General features: G+C 38.0%; 1 protein-coding gene across 1 annotated transcript in view; it reads right to left on the bottom strand.

The window, feature by feature from the left end:
- LOC126506328 (transmembrane protease serine 11C) overlaps positions 1 to 11117 on the bottom strand; it is a 40124-nt gene extending 29007 nt beyond the window's left edge. Inside the window, exons 1-2 of the mRNA XM_050149834.1 lie at positions 11062 to 11117; positions 1952 to 2067 (exon numbers count right to left, since the gene is read on the bottom strand). Coding sequence (XP_050005791.1) covers positions 1952 to 2067; positions 11062 to 11117 — 172 coding nt within the window. The remainder of the gene's footprint in view (positions 1 to 1951; positions 2068 to 11061) is intronic.
- Between the last annotated feature and the right edge of the window lie 1754 nt (positions 11118 to 12871).

Consider the following 12871-nt stretch of genomic DNA (forward strand, 5'->3'; position numbering starts at 1 on the left):
AAACACTTATACACATAAAATTTAAAAAAATTAAATTGAGAAAGAAGCTAAACTAATGAGAATGCACACGACAATCACTTAGGGTAACATGGAGCAGAGAAAGCAAGGTATCCACGAGGTTAAACTGCTCCGTGCTTTGTTTTGCTTAGCTGTTCTTTAGCTAAGCCCTGATTCCAATGAAATAATAGTAGTTGTGAAAATATAGTCCATTACTTCTGGGTTTGGAATTTACGATAGTGAGCTACCAAATAGATAAATATTACAGATTCAGATTCATTCAAAAGGACAGTGGTATGTGTCTACCTCTGTATTCTTCTGACTTTTGATTTATGTTTTTTGGCATTGCTGGAATGGTCTTGACTATATTTCTCCTTTTTATCGACAAATTTTTCTGTACTGCTTGTGTTTATTACTTTTTCAGCATTTAGACTTGAGACCCATCTTCCACTTATTTAACCAGAGATCTAAATGCTCTGTGGGTGGGGTGGCCTCTGAACTAGGATCCTCTGGATGCTCAGCAAGTTCTCCTGACCGCTGAGCCATCTCTCCAGCCTAACAACTCATTACTTACATTTTAGATATTGCGTGTGGGAGGCAGACTTAAGTCTGTGTTATTCCTTAATCTGTAAAGGTCTTTTCAGGATAACACTGATCTGCTTTATCAAGTCCGTTTCTCGGCTTGATGTGAAGGGGAAATATCAACTCGTTACATGTTAAGTTGATGACAATAATGTAAGACATGAAAGTTCATCTACTTCCAAACATAATATCCTTATATGCTCTCTTTTTACTTTCAGTTTCTGGTACCTACTCTTGATGAATGACCGAGTTTAGAGTCTACTTTTCAAGCGAGTGCTTCTTGGTCATAGAATTTTTTTTTTTAGCATATGTTATGGCTGTGACTTGTGATTTAGCAGTTGTAACATCTGTCACTGCAACCTGTCTAATGAACATACATGGCAGATACAATGGAGGTGATTGCAAACCTCCTCCTTCCTGGGGTGAGGGCAGGGCCTGATTAGTTCACTCTGCATAGTTCTTTCTGTTTCTGTCTGCGTCGGTGTTTACCCATTGTGAACTGAAATAGGTATTGGATGGGAAAGACAAACTCTTACACATCTAAACCTGTTGTAGAATATGATTGTAAGCCATGTTGCTTTTGTTTATGCGTGGAGCATTTGTTTTAATGATGTAAAGATGTGTTGCTTTTGTTTATGTTGCATTTGTTTAACTCTGAGAAGCTGTGATTCTTTGCCTGTCTAAAACACCTGACGGTTTAATAAAGAGCTGAATGGCCAATAGTGAGGCAGGAGAAAGGATAGGTGGGGTTGTCAGGCAGAGGGGGTAGATAGAAGGAGAAGAATCTACACTTAAGGAAGAATTTTATGGGTAGGACACATTGTATGGAGGAAACATAGGCTTTGGAGTAAGAAATCGTATTTCTGTAGTAACAAATTGCGGGTCCTTAGCTTTCAGATTCATTTATTAGTGGATTGGTTGTTTACTTATAGAGCTACTAAGTTCAACAAATAGGAACTGTGCCTGCTTTATTCATTAATGTAGTCTCAATCCCCAAATCTTTCCAACAAAACAAAACAAAAGAATACTACATTTCTAGTTTTAGAATAAATACATTGGACTAAAAGTCACTTGAGGACAAAGTCTGAGGACAAACTTTAGGGAGTGAATATTTACTACCTTAACTGTAATGATAGTGCCATGAGTCACATGTCAAAACTCATAAAAATATGCTACATGTGCAATCTTTCATATATTTATTATCCTTCATAAAGTATTAAGTGTTAGTGCAGTCAATGTTAATAACCACAAGGGTAAAAAATGCATAGCAAACAAAAATTATGTTTCCTCTCCCTCTTCAAATTGCCAAGTTTTCCTGCTCTAAAGTCAAAAAACCCATGTGACTGAAAAGACAAGCAAAATACGTACTTACCACAGGCGACAGAATAGGCAATGAGTCCGATGACGACAGCAGCAACCACCGTCATTAGGATGACAAGGATAATCTTTCCACACCTTGTTAGCTTTATTTTTGTTTTGGACTCTGTTCTGAGTAAAAGGACAGGAAGGTGTCAGTAAGAGCTTGATTTTGGATCTTGGAAATACATATCAGTTTAGTTTTAAGTGTAAAAGTGTGTTATTTTACATGAATAATGTGGTCAGTAGACTGATGACTTTGGAAACAGTGCAGAGTTGGTGGATATGGTATTAGGGATGCTTATTTTTCAGTACCTATAATTGATATTGGTTATACTAAATCAGTATTCATTTATTCTTTCCAAGAATAATTATAATTGTTTTTTTTCTGCCAGGGAGAGTCACCTCTGTCCTCATGGAGCTTACAAACTACTGAGTAGAGAGAGAAAGGACAAAAATAAGTACATAATTGCAATCTGTAACTGGTACAAGGTTTTAAGTGCTATAGGAAAAGTAGGGCTGGGAAAGATCAGATTTGGGTTCTTATGTTAGCTGCAGGTGTGATAAACTGCTATTAAGTAGAGTGGTCAGGGTAGACCCTGGCAGGCAAAGTGTGAGAATACTTAACACATGTGTAGGAGTTATGCATACCAACATACATGTGGAAAACTTAAGGCAAAGTCAATGATGCAAGGGAGGTCCATGGGTAAGGACAAGTTCGGCGTGTTAGGTAATTCTGGCTAGAGCAGAGGATGAAGGAAAAATAGTGGGAAAGTAAGGTTGAGAGGCATCAAGGCCCAGATTTCCTGAGCCTCGTGATAATGATTTGGGGTTTTCTCAGCTAAATGGCAGCATTGAGCAGCTTTGAGTGGTGGATTGTGATATCTTGGCCTAATGTCTTGATGGAACACCTTTGGATGCTGTGAAGAAAGAATTACAGAGGGGCAGGCAGAAGAAACTACAGAGGGGCAGGACAGAAAATATTACAATGATTGAAACAGCTAATGGTGTTGACTGAGACTGGAGAAATAGAGGTAGAGCAAAGAGGTTGAATTCTGAATCTATTTTAAGTATAATACTGATAGAGATCTCTTAATGGAAAGATGGGTTGTAAGAGGAATGGAGTATGTTTTCTAGATATTTACCTGGATCACTTAAATGATGGTGCTGTCATCGTGTAAGATGAAAAGGCTTTTTATGCAACTGTATTGACGTTAGGGATGTTCAACAGGTATTCATGAGACCGTGTGGGTCAGATATACAAGTGTGCAATTTGGAAAAAGGAGTGTGAGTTCATCATGGTAATATTTCATCCCTGATCATGTAGATGAGAGTCTGACAGGGGATGTCAATACCAAAGGAGTCAGGGTAGGTAGAGAAGAAGACCAAGATAGGATCTCCTGTGTAGTTTTTGTTAGCGTGTTAGAAAGAAGGATCTGGCAGAGAATAGATGCCAAGGAAAACAACCAGTGTGAGGTGGGAAAGGCAGGAATGTGGAGGTGAATCAAGGACAAGGAACAAGCTAAACTGTGCTTAAAGGTAGCTCAGATATATTATGGAATGAGGATGGGAATCACAGATGGGCATCATAAAGGTAATTTTGATAGGAAACTTTAGGAATAACACAGGGTTAAAAAGACAATGGACAAAATCTCCTGAGTAATTGGGAGCATGGGGACATTGGGGGAGGGTTCAAGGGAAAGGGAGTGACAGGGAGGGGAGCAGAGAAAAATGTAGAGCTCAATAAAAACCAATAAAATGCTACACATCTCTAATCCTAGCGTTTGGCAGAAGAATTGCTGCACGTTTGAGGTCAGCCTAGTCTGTAGCGAGCTGCATGGAATCACACCTGATGGAGATGTATAATCAACTCCTGAGATGGCTAAGGCCTGACCTGTGCTATGATCACGCAATGCTTATCAGCTGCTTGCATATGCGTGAACCTATGGGCAGTGCCCACCTGGCAGTTCAGGGTTGGCAGCCCATGCCTACTTAAGGGCTGGGAGAAGTTTGCCAGGAGAGAGAGAGAGGAGAGGGGAAAGAGAGAGAGGGGATAAAGAAAGAGATGGGGGGGGGGAGAGAAAGTGAATAAAGTCCTGGAATAAACTGCAGTGAGAAGAAAAAAAAATAAAAACCAATAAAAAAGACAATGGAATTAGTGGAAACAGGGTCTTGACTACTGATCTTTCCTTCAGAGTTTGCTAAAAAGGGGAGCAAAGAAAAGGCATTATACTCAGTAGAGGAAGTAGAATAATGACTTAAAAAAAACCTTGAATACTCATAAAAAAGAGACTAGTTGGATCAATTGCCACATTCCTATTTCATAAACTTAATAATTATTCAATTTTTATAATAATACTTACTTCATGTTATTTTTTTTTTTGAGACAGGGTTTTTCTGTGTAACAGCCCCGGCTATCCTGGAACTAGCTTTTGTAGACCAGGCTGTCTTCTAACTCAGAGATCCTACCTCTGCCTCCTGAGTGCTAGGATTAAAGGTGTACATCATCACCGCCTAGCACTTCTCTCCCCTCCCCCCCCTTTAACTTCATGGTCTTATGTAGCTTTTCCAAGTAGTTGCAATGAATTCACCTAGGTAATTTATATTTCATCTAAAAATTAAGAGTACTTTTCTGTGATCACTGATACACCTAGTGGAGCTACATCAACTTCTTAATATCCATCAATACAGACTTCACATTTAACATCTTCAAAATGTCTTATACATATTTTTGTTTGAGCCGAACTGAAATCAGAATTTCTGCATTGCATTTCATTGTTGTATGTCTCAATGTTTTAAACCTGGAATTCAAATTCTACTTCTTTCTTTTCCTTTCTGACATTACTCTGTTGGAGTTACTGGTCAAATTACTTTATAGAATGCTTTCTTTAGATATGTTTCTGTATTTATTTTTAAGTTTAAAATCAATGTTCAACTTTGAAGTGATTACAGACTTTTATGCAACTATAAAAATAATAGAAATTCCTTATATCCTTTGAATACTTTTCCTTGACAGTAATCTATACTATAATATCACAACCTGTACATTGGCATGCACAGAGCCAAGATACTGGGCATCTATCAACAGAGGCCCCTAATGTTTCCTTTTAACTATGTAGTTCCTCCATTTTCTGTTCTCTTTCCCTCTTTAAGCCCTGACAATTCCAATTCTGTTTTCCCTTCCTATGGCTTTGTATTGCAAGAACATTATAGAATAAAATCATACGCTAATTTTTTGGGGATCTTTTGTTTTTCACTCAGATGTGGAAGTCTTCATTATTTCTTACAAATCATGATGGGGTTGCAAATTTTAAGCATTATGTACATATTGGAAATAAAAGATGCACAGCCTCGAAGAATATACAAATTTTTAATTCATTTTAAAGCTTTATGTGTATGTGTGTATGTGGTTGGGTGCAAATTCCTGTGGGTATGTATGCGGAGATCAGAGATCAACATTCTGTGTCTTTCTCTCTCCACCTTTTTAATGAGCAAATCCAAATTTATTTTAATGACATACAATTTTAGAAACCTTGTAAGTTGGTTAGAGCCCAGGTTCCCTGGGATAGGATCCTAAAATTATGAAAATGTGTCACATTTTTTTTTGCAAAGCCCAGAAAGTCATCTAATTCAAAGCCACAGTCTCAGAAAGCAAACTGTCTCTTCAGTCACTTTCACCTCTATTTTTGAGACATTCACCTGATGTGGGTATTCTGACCCATCAGACCCTCAAGATCTACCTGTTTTTGCCACTCCCACACTGTGAGTATATGCACTGTACCCCTAAACTTGGCCTTTCAAGTGAGGGGTGGGGTTCTCAACTTAGGTCGTCAAGCTTACAAAGCAAAAACTTCACCTACCCAGCCCTCTCCTGTCCGCCTGAAACTGAGAAACTTCTGTAAGGCAAAGGACACAGTCAATAAGACAAAATGGCAGCCAACTGAATGGGAAAAGATCTTCACCAACCCCGCATCAGACAAAGGACAAATCTTCAAAATATATAGAGAACTCAAGAAACTAGACATCAAAATATCAAATAATTCAATTTAAAAATGGGATACAGATCTAAAGAGAGAATTCTCAACAGAAGAATCTCAAATGGCTTAATGACACTTAAGGAATTGCTCAATATCCTTAGCCATAAGGATAATGCAAATCAAAATTACTCGGAGATACCATCTTATATCAGTCAGAATGGCTAAGATTAAAAACATCAATGACAGCTTATGCTGGAGAGGATGCAGAGTAGGGGGAACACTCCTCCATTGCTGGTGGGAATGCAAACTTATACAGCTACTTTGAAAACCAATATGGTAATTTCTCAGAAAATTGGTAATCAATCTATCTCAAGACCCAGAAATACTACTCTTGGGCATATATCCAAAGGATGCAGGCTCATACTACAAGGACATTTGCTCAACTATGTTCATAGCAGCATTATTCGTAATAGCAAGAACCTGGAAACAACCTAAATGATCCTCTACCAAAGAATGGATAAAGAAAATGTGGTACATTTACACAATGGAGTACTACTTAGTGGGTAAAAAATGCAATGACATTTTGAAATTTACAGGCAAATGAAGGGAATTAGAAAAAAGAAAACATCCTGAGTGAGGTAACCCAGACCCAGAAAGACAAGCTTTGAATTTACTCACTCATAAGTGAATATTAGATGTAAAGAAAAGGATAACCAGGTTATAGTCCAGGAACCCAGAGAAGCCAGATGACAAGGAGAACCCTAAGAGAGTCATACATGGATTTCCGTGGGAAGGGGAAATACAAGAACTCCTGAGAAAATTGGGAGCATGGGGGGTAAAGAAGGAGGGGCAGAAAGGGAGAAGAGGGAAGAAAGGAAGGGGAGGAGAACATGATGGAACAGGCTGGCTGAGATGGGAAAAGGAGAGAGAGGGAGAGCAAGACAAGAGTTATCTTGATTGAGGGAGTCATTATGAGGCTAGCATGAAACCTGGCACTAGGGAAATTTCCACTAATCCACAAGGATGACCCCAACTAAGACCCTAAGCAGTAGTGGAGAGAGTACCTGAATTGGCCTTCCTCTGTAATCAAATTGATGACGACCTTAATTGTCATCACAGAAACTTCATCCAGCTACTGATGGAAGCAGATGCGGAGATCCACAGCTAGCGCTGGGCCGAGCTTCCAGAGTCCAGTTGAAGAGAGGGAGAAGCGATAATATGAGCAAAAGGGTCAAGACCATGGTGGGAATACCCACAGAGACAGCTGACCTGAGCTAGTGGGAGCTCACTGACTCCAGACTGAAAAGAGGGAAACCTACATAGGCCCTCTGAATGGGGGTGATAGTTGTGTGGCTGGGGCTGTCTGTGGGGCCGCTGGCAGTGGGACCAGGATTTATCCCTAGTTCTTGAACTGGCTTTCGGAGTTCATTCTCTTTGGAGGGATACCGTGCTCAGTCTAGAGAGGGCCTTCATTCTGCCTCAAAGTGCCAGACTTTGTTAATTCCATGTGGTAAGCCCCACCCTCTTTGAGGAGTAGATGAGCGATGGGGTGGGTGGAAAGTGAAGGGAGCAGGAGGCGAGGAGGGAGAGGGAAACGGGATTGGTATGTAAAAGGAGAAACGATTGTTTTAAAGATAAATAAATGAATACAAAATCTATTATAAGATACTGTCTTATGATTTACATATTGGGAAGCAATTTTACTTTAATATATTTATGTTTCAGAACTGTAAATTCTATTTCGTTTTTCACAAATGTGGAAACAGTGTCTTTAGAAATTAAGTGAAGAATTTATTGTACCCATGTTTGCTAACCACTTTACATTTTTTCCTTATAAATATAACATGAAAGAACTGTAAAAATTAACTTGTTCTGTGTGCGCTATCTTGCTATCAGATCTCAGGACTGCCATAACAATTTCCACTGACTAGTCATGGTAGCACATGCTACCAGTGTTGAAACATGAGAATAAGATACTGGCAGATTCACAAACTCCCAAGGTCAAGTTCCCTAACATATGGGTGAAGGGTCTCTCCTTGACACATCACACCGTTCTTTTGTTCTCATGTCCTGACTCCTCCTTGTATAAGTACAGTCATACTATGCTAGATTCTATTCAATAACCTCCCCTTAAAAAAATCACCCCATTTAAGCTTTTCCTAAATGCATTCACACTCTGAGATATCAGGGGCAAGAATTTTAATGTATGAATGGGCGGTCACAATTCAACCCATTTTATATCTATCTATCTATCTATTTATCTATCTATCTATCTATCTAATTATATATAATTTTATTTTGTATTAACATTATGATATAATATTAATATATGAGTATTTATCAATATTTTATTTTATATTAACACAAATTCATATTTTGTTTTATTTGCCATATTATCTACTTTATGTTCTATTTTATGTACTCTGTATACTACCTCTCTCTTGTGTGTATGTATTAAACACTTACATGCTTATATGCTAACATGAAGAAACATAAATATGTATTTTGGTGATTATATGAAGTACTAGTCACTTTGAATCACTTATATTAGTGCCTACATTCTTTTGACTTTTTATTTTGTAACAAAATCAAATATCTATTAGGAAGCTCACTTTTTAGTTACTTCACACTGATTCCCTGAGTGGACAATATTTTCTAAAGAAGCAGTGTCAGATAGTGTTCCATCATCAATGACAATTCCATGTTTTTTCAGAACTTTTATTTTACCTAGATAAGATTCTCATCATTGAAAAGTACATTGTCTAAATTGTTTGCACTAGAAATTTGGTGTCTTTCAATATTTCCATATGATGTCTTAGAACTTTTTGAGCTTGAAGAAGAGAAGGACTTATTCCAGATATATAACATCCCATTCTATCCACTTTTTTTCTAGATAAGCCTTGAAGTCCTGAGTCAAGAGAACATTCTGATTTAGACTAATAATATATTTTCTCCCTTGAATCAACTCACATATTGAATCTAGAATGGTGTTTAACATTTTGGGTGAAGTAATTGACTCAATGATATGATAAATCCTGGTAACATAATCCTACACATGAACATGTGTTCTCAGACATTTTCTTCCACATTTTACTAGTAAATGCATTCATATTTTGTTTTTACTCAGTCAACTTACCACAGAATAATGAAATTGCCAATGAAAACATTGCATATGATGTTTGTGATGTGGTAAATAGTTAGGGTCTATTTTTCAACTCTTTTAAACATGTCATTGTAGATCAAGCTATATAAGATTCTGCTTTTAAAATCAAAAATGAGTCCTAACAGTTTTATAATAATTTAATAGTTTATAGATATTTTAAACCATTCACGGTTTTACCTTCTAATTTTTACAAAGCTATACAAAAGTGATTCTTGGATACAAAAATATCTCATAAAGCATATATGACTTCAAACTTTCTTAATGTAACTTTCCTGGTGGAAGAAACTTCCTGGTGGGGCACTGGGAGGGAATTTCCAAACCACCCGTCCTATGTTTCTGATTTTAAAGAAGGGGAGAAACAACCTTTATAGTGATCTTTCTCTGTAGGGGGCAGTAAAGAGGGCAGAGGAGCTGTCCTCTGACTATCCTCATAACTTAGGCAAGGTGAGGATCAGGGCTTCCCTCACAGCCCAGAAAGCCTTCCTTTCCAAAGGCTTTCTTAGTTCACCGTGGAGCAGCACGGTCCTAAACTGAAGAGGGAAGTCCCACACTGTTATTATTCTTTTCTATAGAACATTCTTACAAACATCACATGTGAATTCTACTTCTCTAATAGAGGAAATGTTTGAAAATCAAACTGCCCAACATTAAACAGAAATTGAGTCTCGGTCAGTAGTTGAGGTAAAGAACAGGAAAACTTGATTTGATTTGAGCAACCTGTTTATCTTCCACGTGTGTTTCACTAACAAAGTATACATCAGAATCATTCAGGTGCAGTAATGATAAGATTAGCAATGGATTATTTATAAAGGATGTTCAGAGATTTCCAACTTTAGCCTCGACTTAAAGTTATTAATTCTTTGAGATAAAACTAGAGTCTGTCTTCACAGTATTGCTCAGATAGTATTTATGAAGTATAAGAGGTTGATCAAGTTGATCTGAAAGAGACAGAATACCTCCCTTAGGACCTGAGGTTTTATAAGTTTTGTTAAGTAAGTATTGACAGTAACATAATTTTATGGAAAATATCTCAATATTTTCTAACAGATAGATAAGTTAAATATTATTGTGAAAGTAAAAAGTAGAATTACTAAAGCTGTGTATTGAGAAGTTGCAGCATGGCAATATGCTGGTCACCTGGAATCTAGATTTTGCACAGATGTGTAATTTTTAAAATATAGTAGTTCCCAATGAGTTTATCAATGTCTGCATTTTGTGATAGTGCTGGAAAGAATAATGTGTATGAAAACAATTATCATCATGCTTATCTGATTAGCTTAAAAATTAAAATGTAGATATAAAAATTCTGGTCCATCTACCTCCTTCATAATAGCAGGTCAGCACGTTCCTTTGTCTTTGAGGCCAATTACATCGTTGCTAATGTCAAGTATAAAGATCTTCTCTTTTTAGTTTTGCCTTTACTTCTGAACTGAACGTAAAACCATGCCGCTAAAAGTATAGAGTAGTGAAGCACTGTGGTGTTCTAATAAGTAAAAATAAGACCTCCATTGTGTTGTTACCTCTTCCAAGCCGGGAGATTGCATTGTAAATGAAACAGCAAGCACAACGACGTCTCCATCAGCCATACTGCTAGAAGCACAGACACACATTCCTTTCTGTATTCATAGTGAAATCGTCTTTCAAAGCTACGATAGACCCGACTCTTCAAGTTTCAGTTGCTATACAAGAACACCTTACTTATAATTGAAAGGTTTCTCGGGAAATTTAGAGTAAACTCCGACGGTGAAAACTTTTCCACTAACTCTGTTTTCCTCCTGTATTGACTTTGTATTGTTTGTATTTCCATAAAGGGCGGAAGGAACTGCTCATTTGTTTTGTTTTGTTTTGTTTTGCCGATTTTAGGAGAATTGCACATTTTTTAAGAACCTTAAATCTTTAATCTAACTACAAGCTAACTAACTGCTTTCTTCTTTCGGAGTGGTGGTAAAGCCTCCTGCTGACCCCTCCCCCTCCCCTTATACACACCTGTTCCGCAGGGATGTCCATGGCTCCTCGCTCCGCCGAGGCTGTCCCCTTGCCATCTTCCCCTCGAGTGCTGCCCGGCACAGTCATCCTCCACCTATTTAGCTTACAAGAATCTCTGGCTTTTATGTGTTTTATGATAATGGTATAATGATAATGCTTAGCACTTACACAACTTTTCATCTTCAAAGTGCTTTCCAAACATTTTGCTACTTAATTTTAAAACATTAGTAAACCGTGAGCTGTGTATATGCCAATCCATAAATAATAAATAGTTGTATCACCTCAGTGGGAGCAAGACTTAGAATTAAATTGTCCCGACTAAGGAAGTAGCAGGACTGACCAGTCTGAGAAAGGTGGGGTTTTTTTTTGTTCCCTGCATCGAGAGACACTTGTTGCTCTTCCTACTTCTTGCTTAGACTTCACTCCTACACCTTCTGGCAACTTCCCTTTTGTTCCCTATGAACAGCCAATGGCTCTTGAAGCCCTAACCTTCCATTAGGATCTGAATGTTTTCCAGCTCATAACTCGCTAGCAACCATGTATCATCCTTCCGCGAATTCCCTTCTGAATTTTTACTGCCACTTTAATTCCAGTGCTCTTTAAAGAATGTCCGATACTCTCAAATCTACAGGGTGTTGATTTTTAATTAAAAAGATATATGGGTTTAACCAGCAATTTCCCCCATCTTGGACAGCATCCTGGCTTCTCGTACTGGTGTACAGGCGAGATACGACACATCTTAATGTTCAGTTATAGGGAAGAAATTGAGTTTGCTAGAGGCCAGGGACATAGCAAGGGTGTAAGTTTTTAATGCTGCAGGAAAAAAAAAAGATTTCGTTGTTTAATTGTCTTTTCTTTGTTTTTTCTTAACTAGGTCTCATCATATGGCCTGGGCAGGCCCTGAACTTGCAATTCTTACAAGTGTGGAGATTATAGGTGTGTGCCACTCACACGGGGCAACAGTCATTTTTTTTAAATTTATTTATTTATTTATTAAAAATTTCTGTCTCTTCCCCACCGCCGCCTCCCCTTTCCCTCCCCCTCCCCCAATCAAATCCNCTGCCCTGTGGGAAGTCCAAGGACCACCCACCTCCATCCAGGTCTAGTAAGGTGAGCATCCACGAAACTGCCTAGGCTCCCACGCAACCAATAGGTCCAGTAGAATCAAAAACCCATTGCCATTGTTCTTGAGGGTTCTTAGAGAAGCTAAATAAGAAGGAGAACCCAAAGAAAATCATATAGGCAACAGTCATTTTAAAAGAGATTCAAACTCATGATGCCTGTGCAGCTGTCTTCCTTTTCCTCAAAACGTGTCTACGGAATGATAATCAGAGATAGCATGATAAAGCAATAATAATGATAATAATAATAGCAACGAAGAATTATACTGGCAGTATGCATTTCACTTGCTGGCTGATAGGATCTTGATCAGAGCTCTATCAGTACCATTTAAAAATTTCTACCTCAATTCTTTTTAATTTGTTACCACAGGCACTGCTTCTGTTTATGTGCTTTTCTTGCTGTTGTCATTTGTCTCTATTAATCATATTTATCTTTGCAGATTTCTCACCATCTATCTGAAGCTCATAAACTCTATCAAACTCCTACTGTGCCACGCTACACAATGAACAAATGGCTTTGGGGTATATTGAACCAGGGACGACATGAAAATCTTCTTTAGGTTTTGGCCTAGAATGGTGTTGAAGATCAAAGATCCTCAGGGATGATACTTTATCCCTCATCAACGATACATATCACACAATCCGGGGAACTATGGATTTAGTCAAACTCTCACAGGCTTTTAATCACG

Source organism: Alexandromys fortis, unplaced genomic scaffold (genome assembly GCF_014885135.2).
Source record: "Alexandromys fortis isolate MF-2015 unplaced genomic scaffold, M_Fortis_MF-2015_v1.1 scaffold_0, whole genome shotgun sequence".
Lineage (NCBI taxonomy): Eukaryota > Metazoa > Chordata > Mammalia > Rodentia > Cricetidae > Alexandromys > Alexandromys fortis.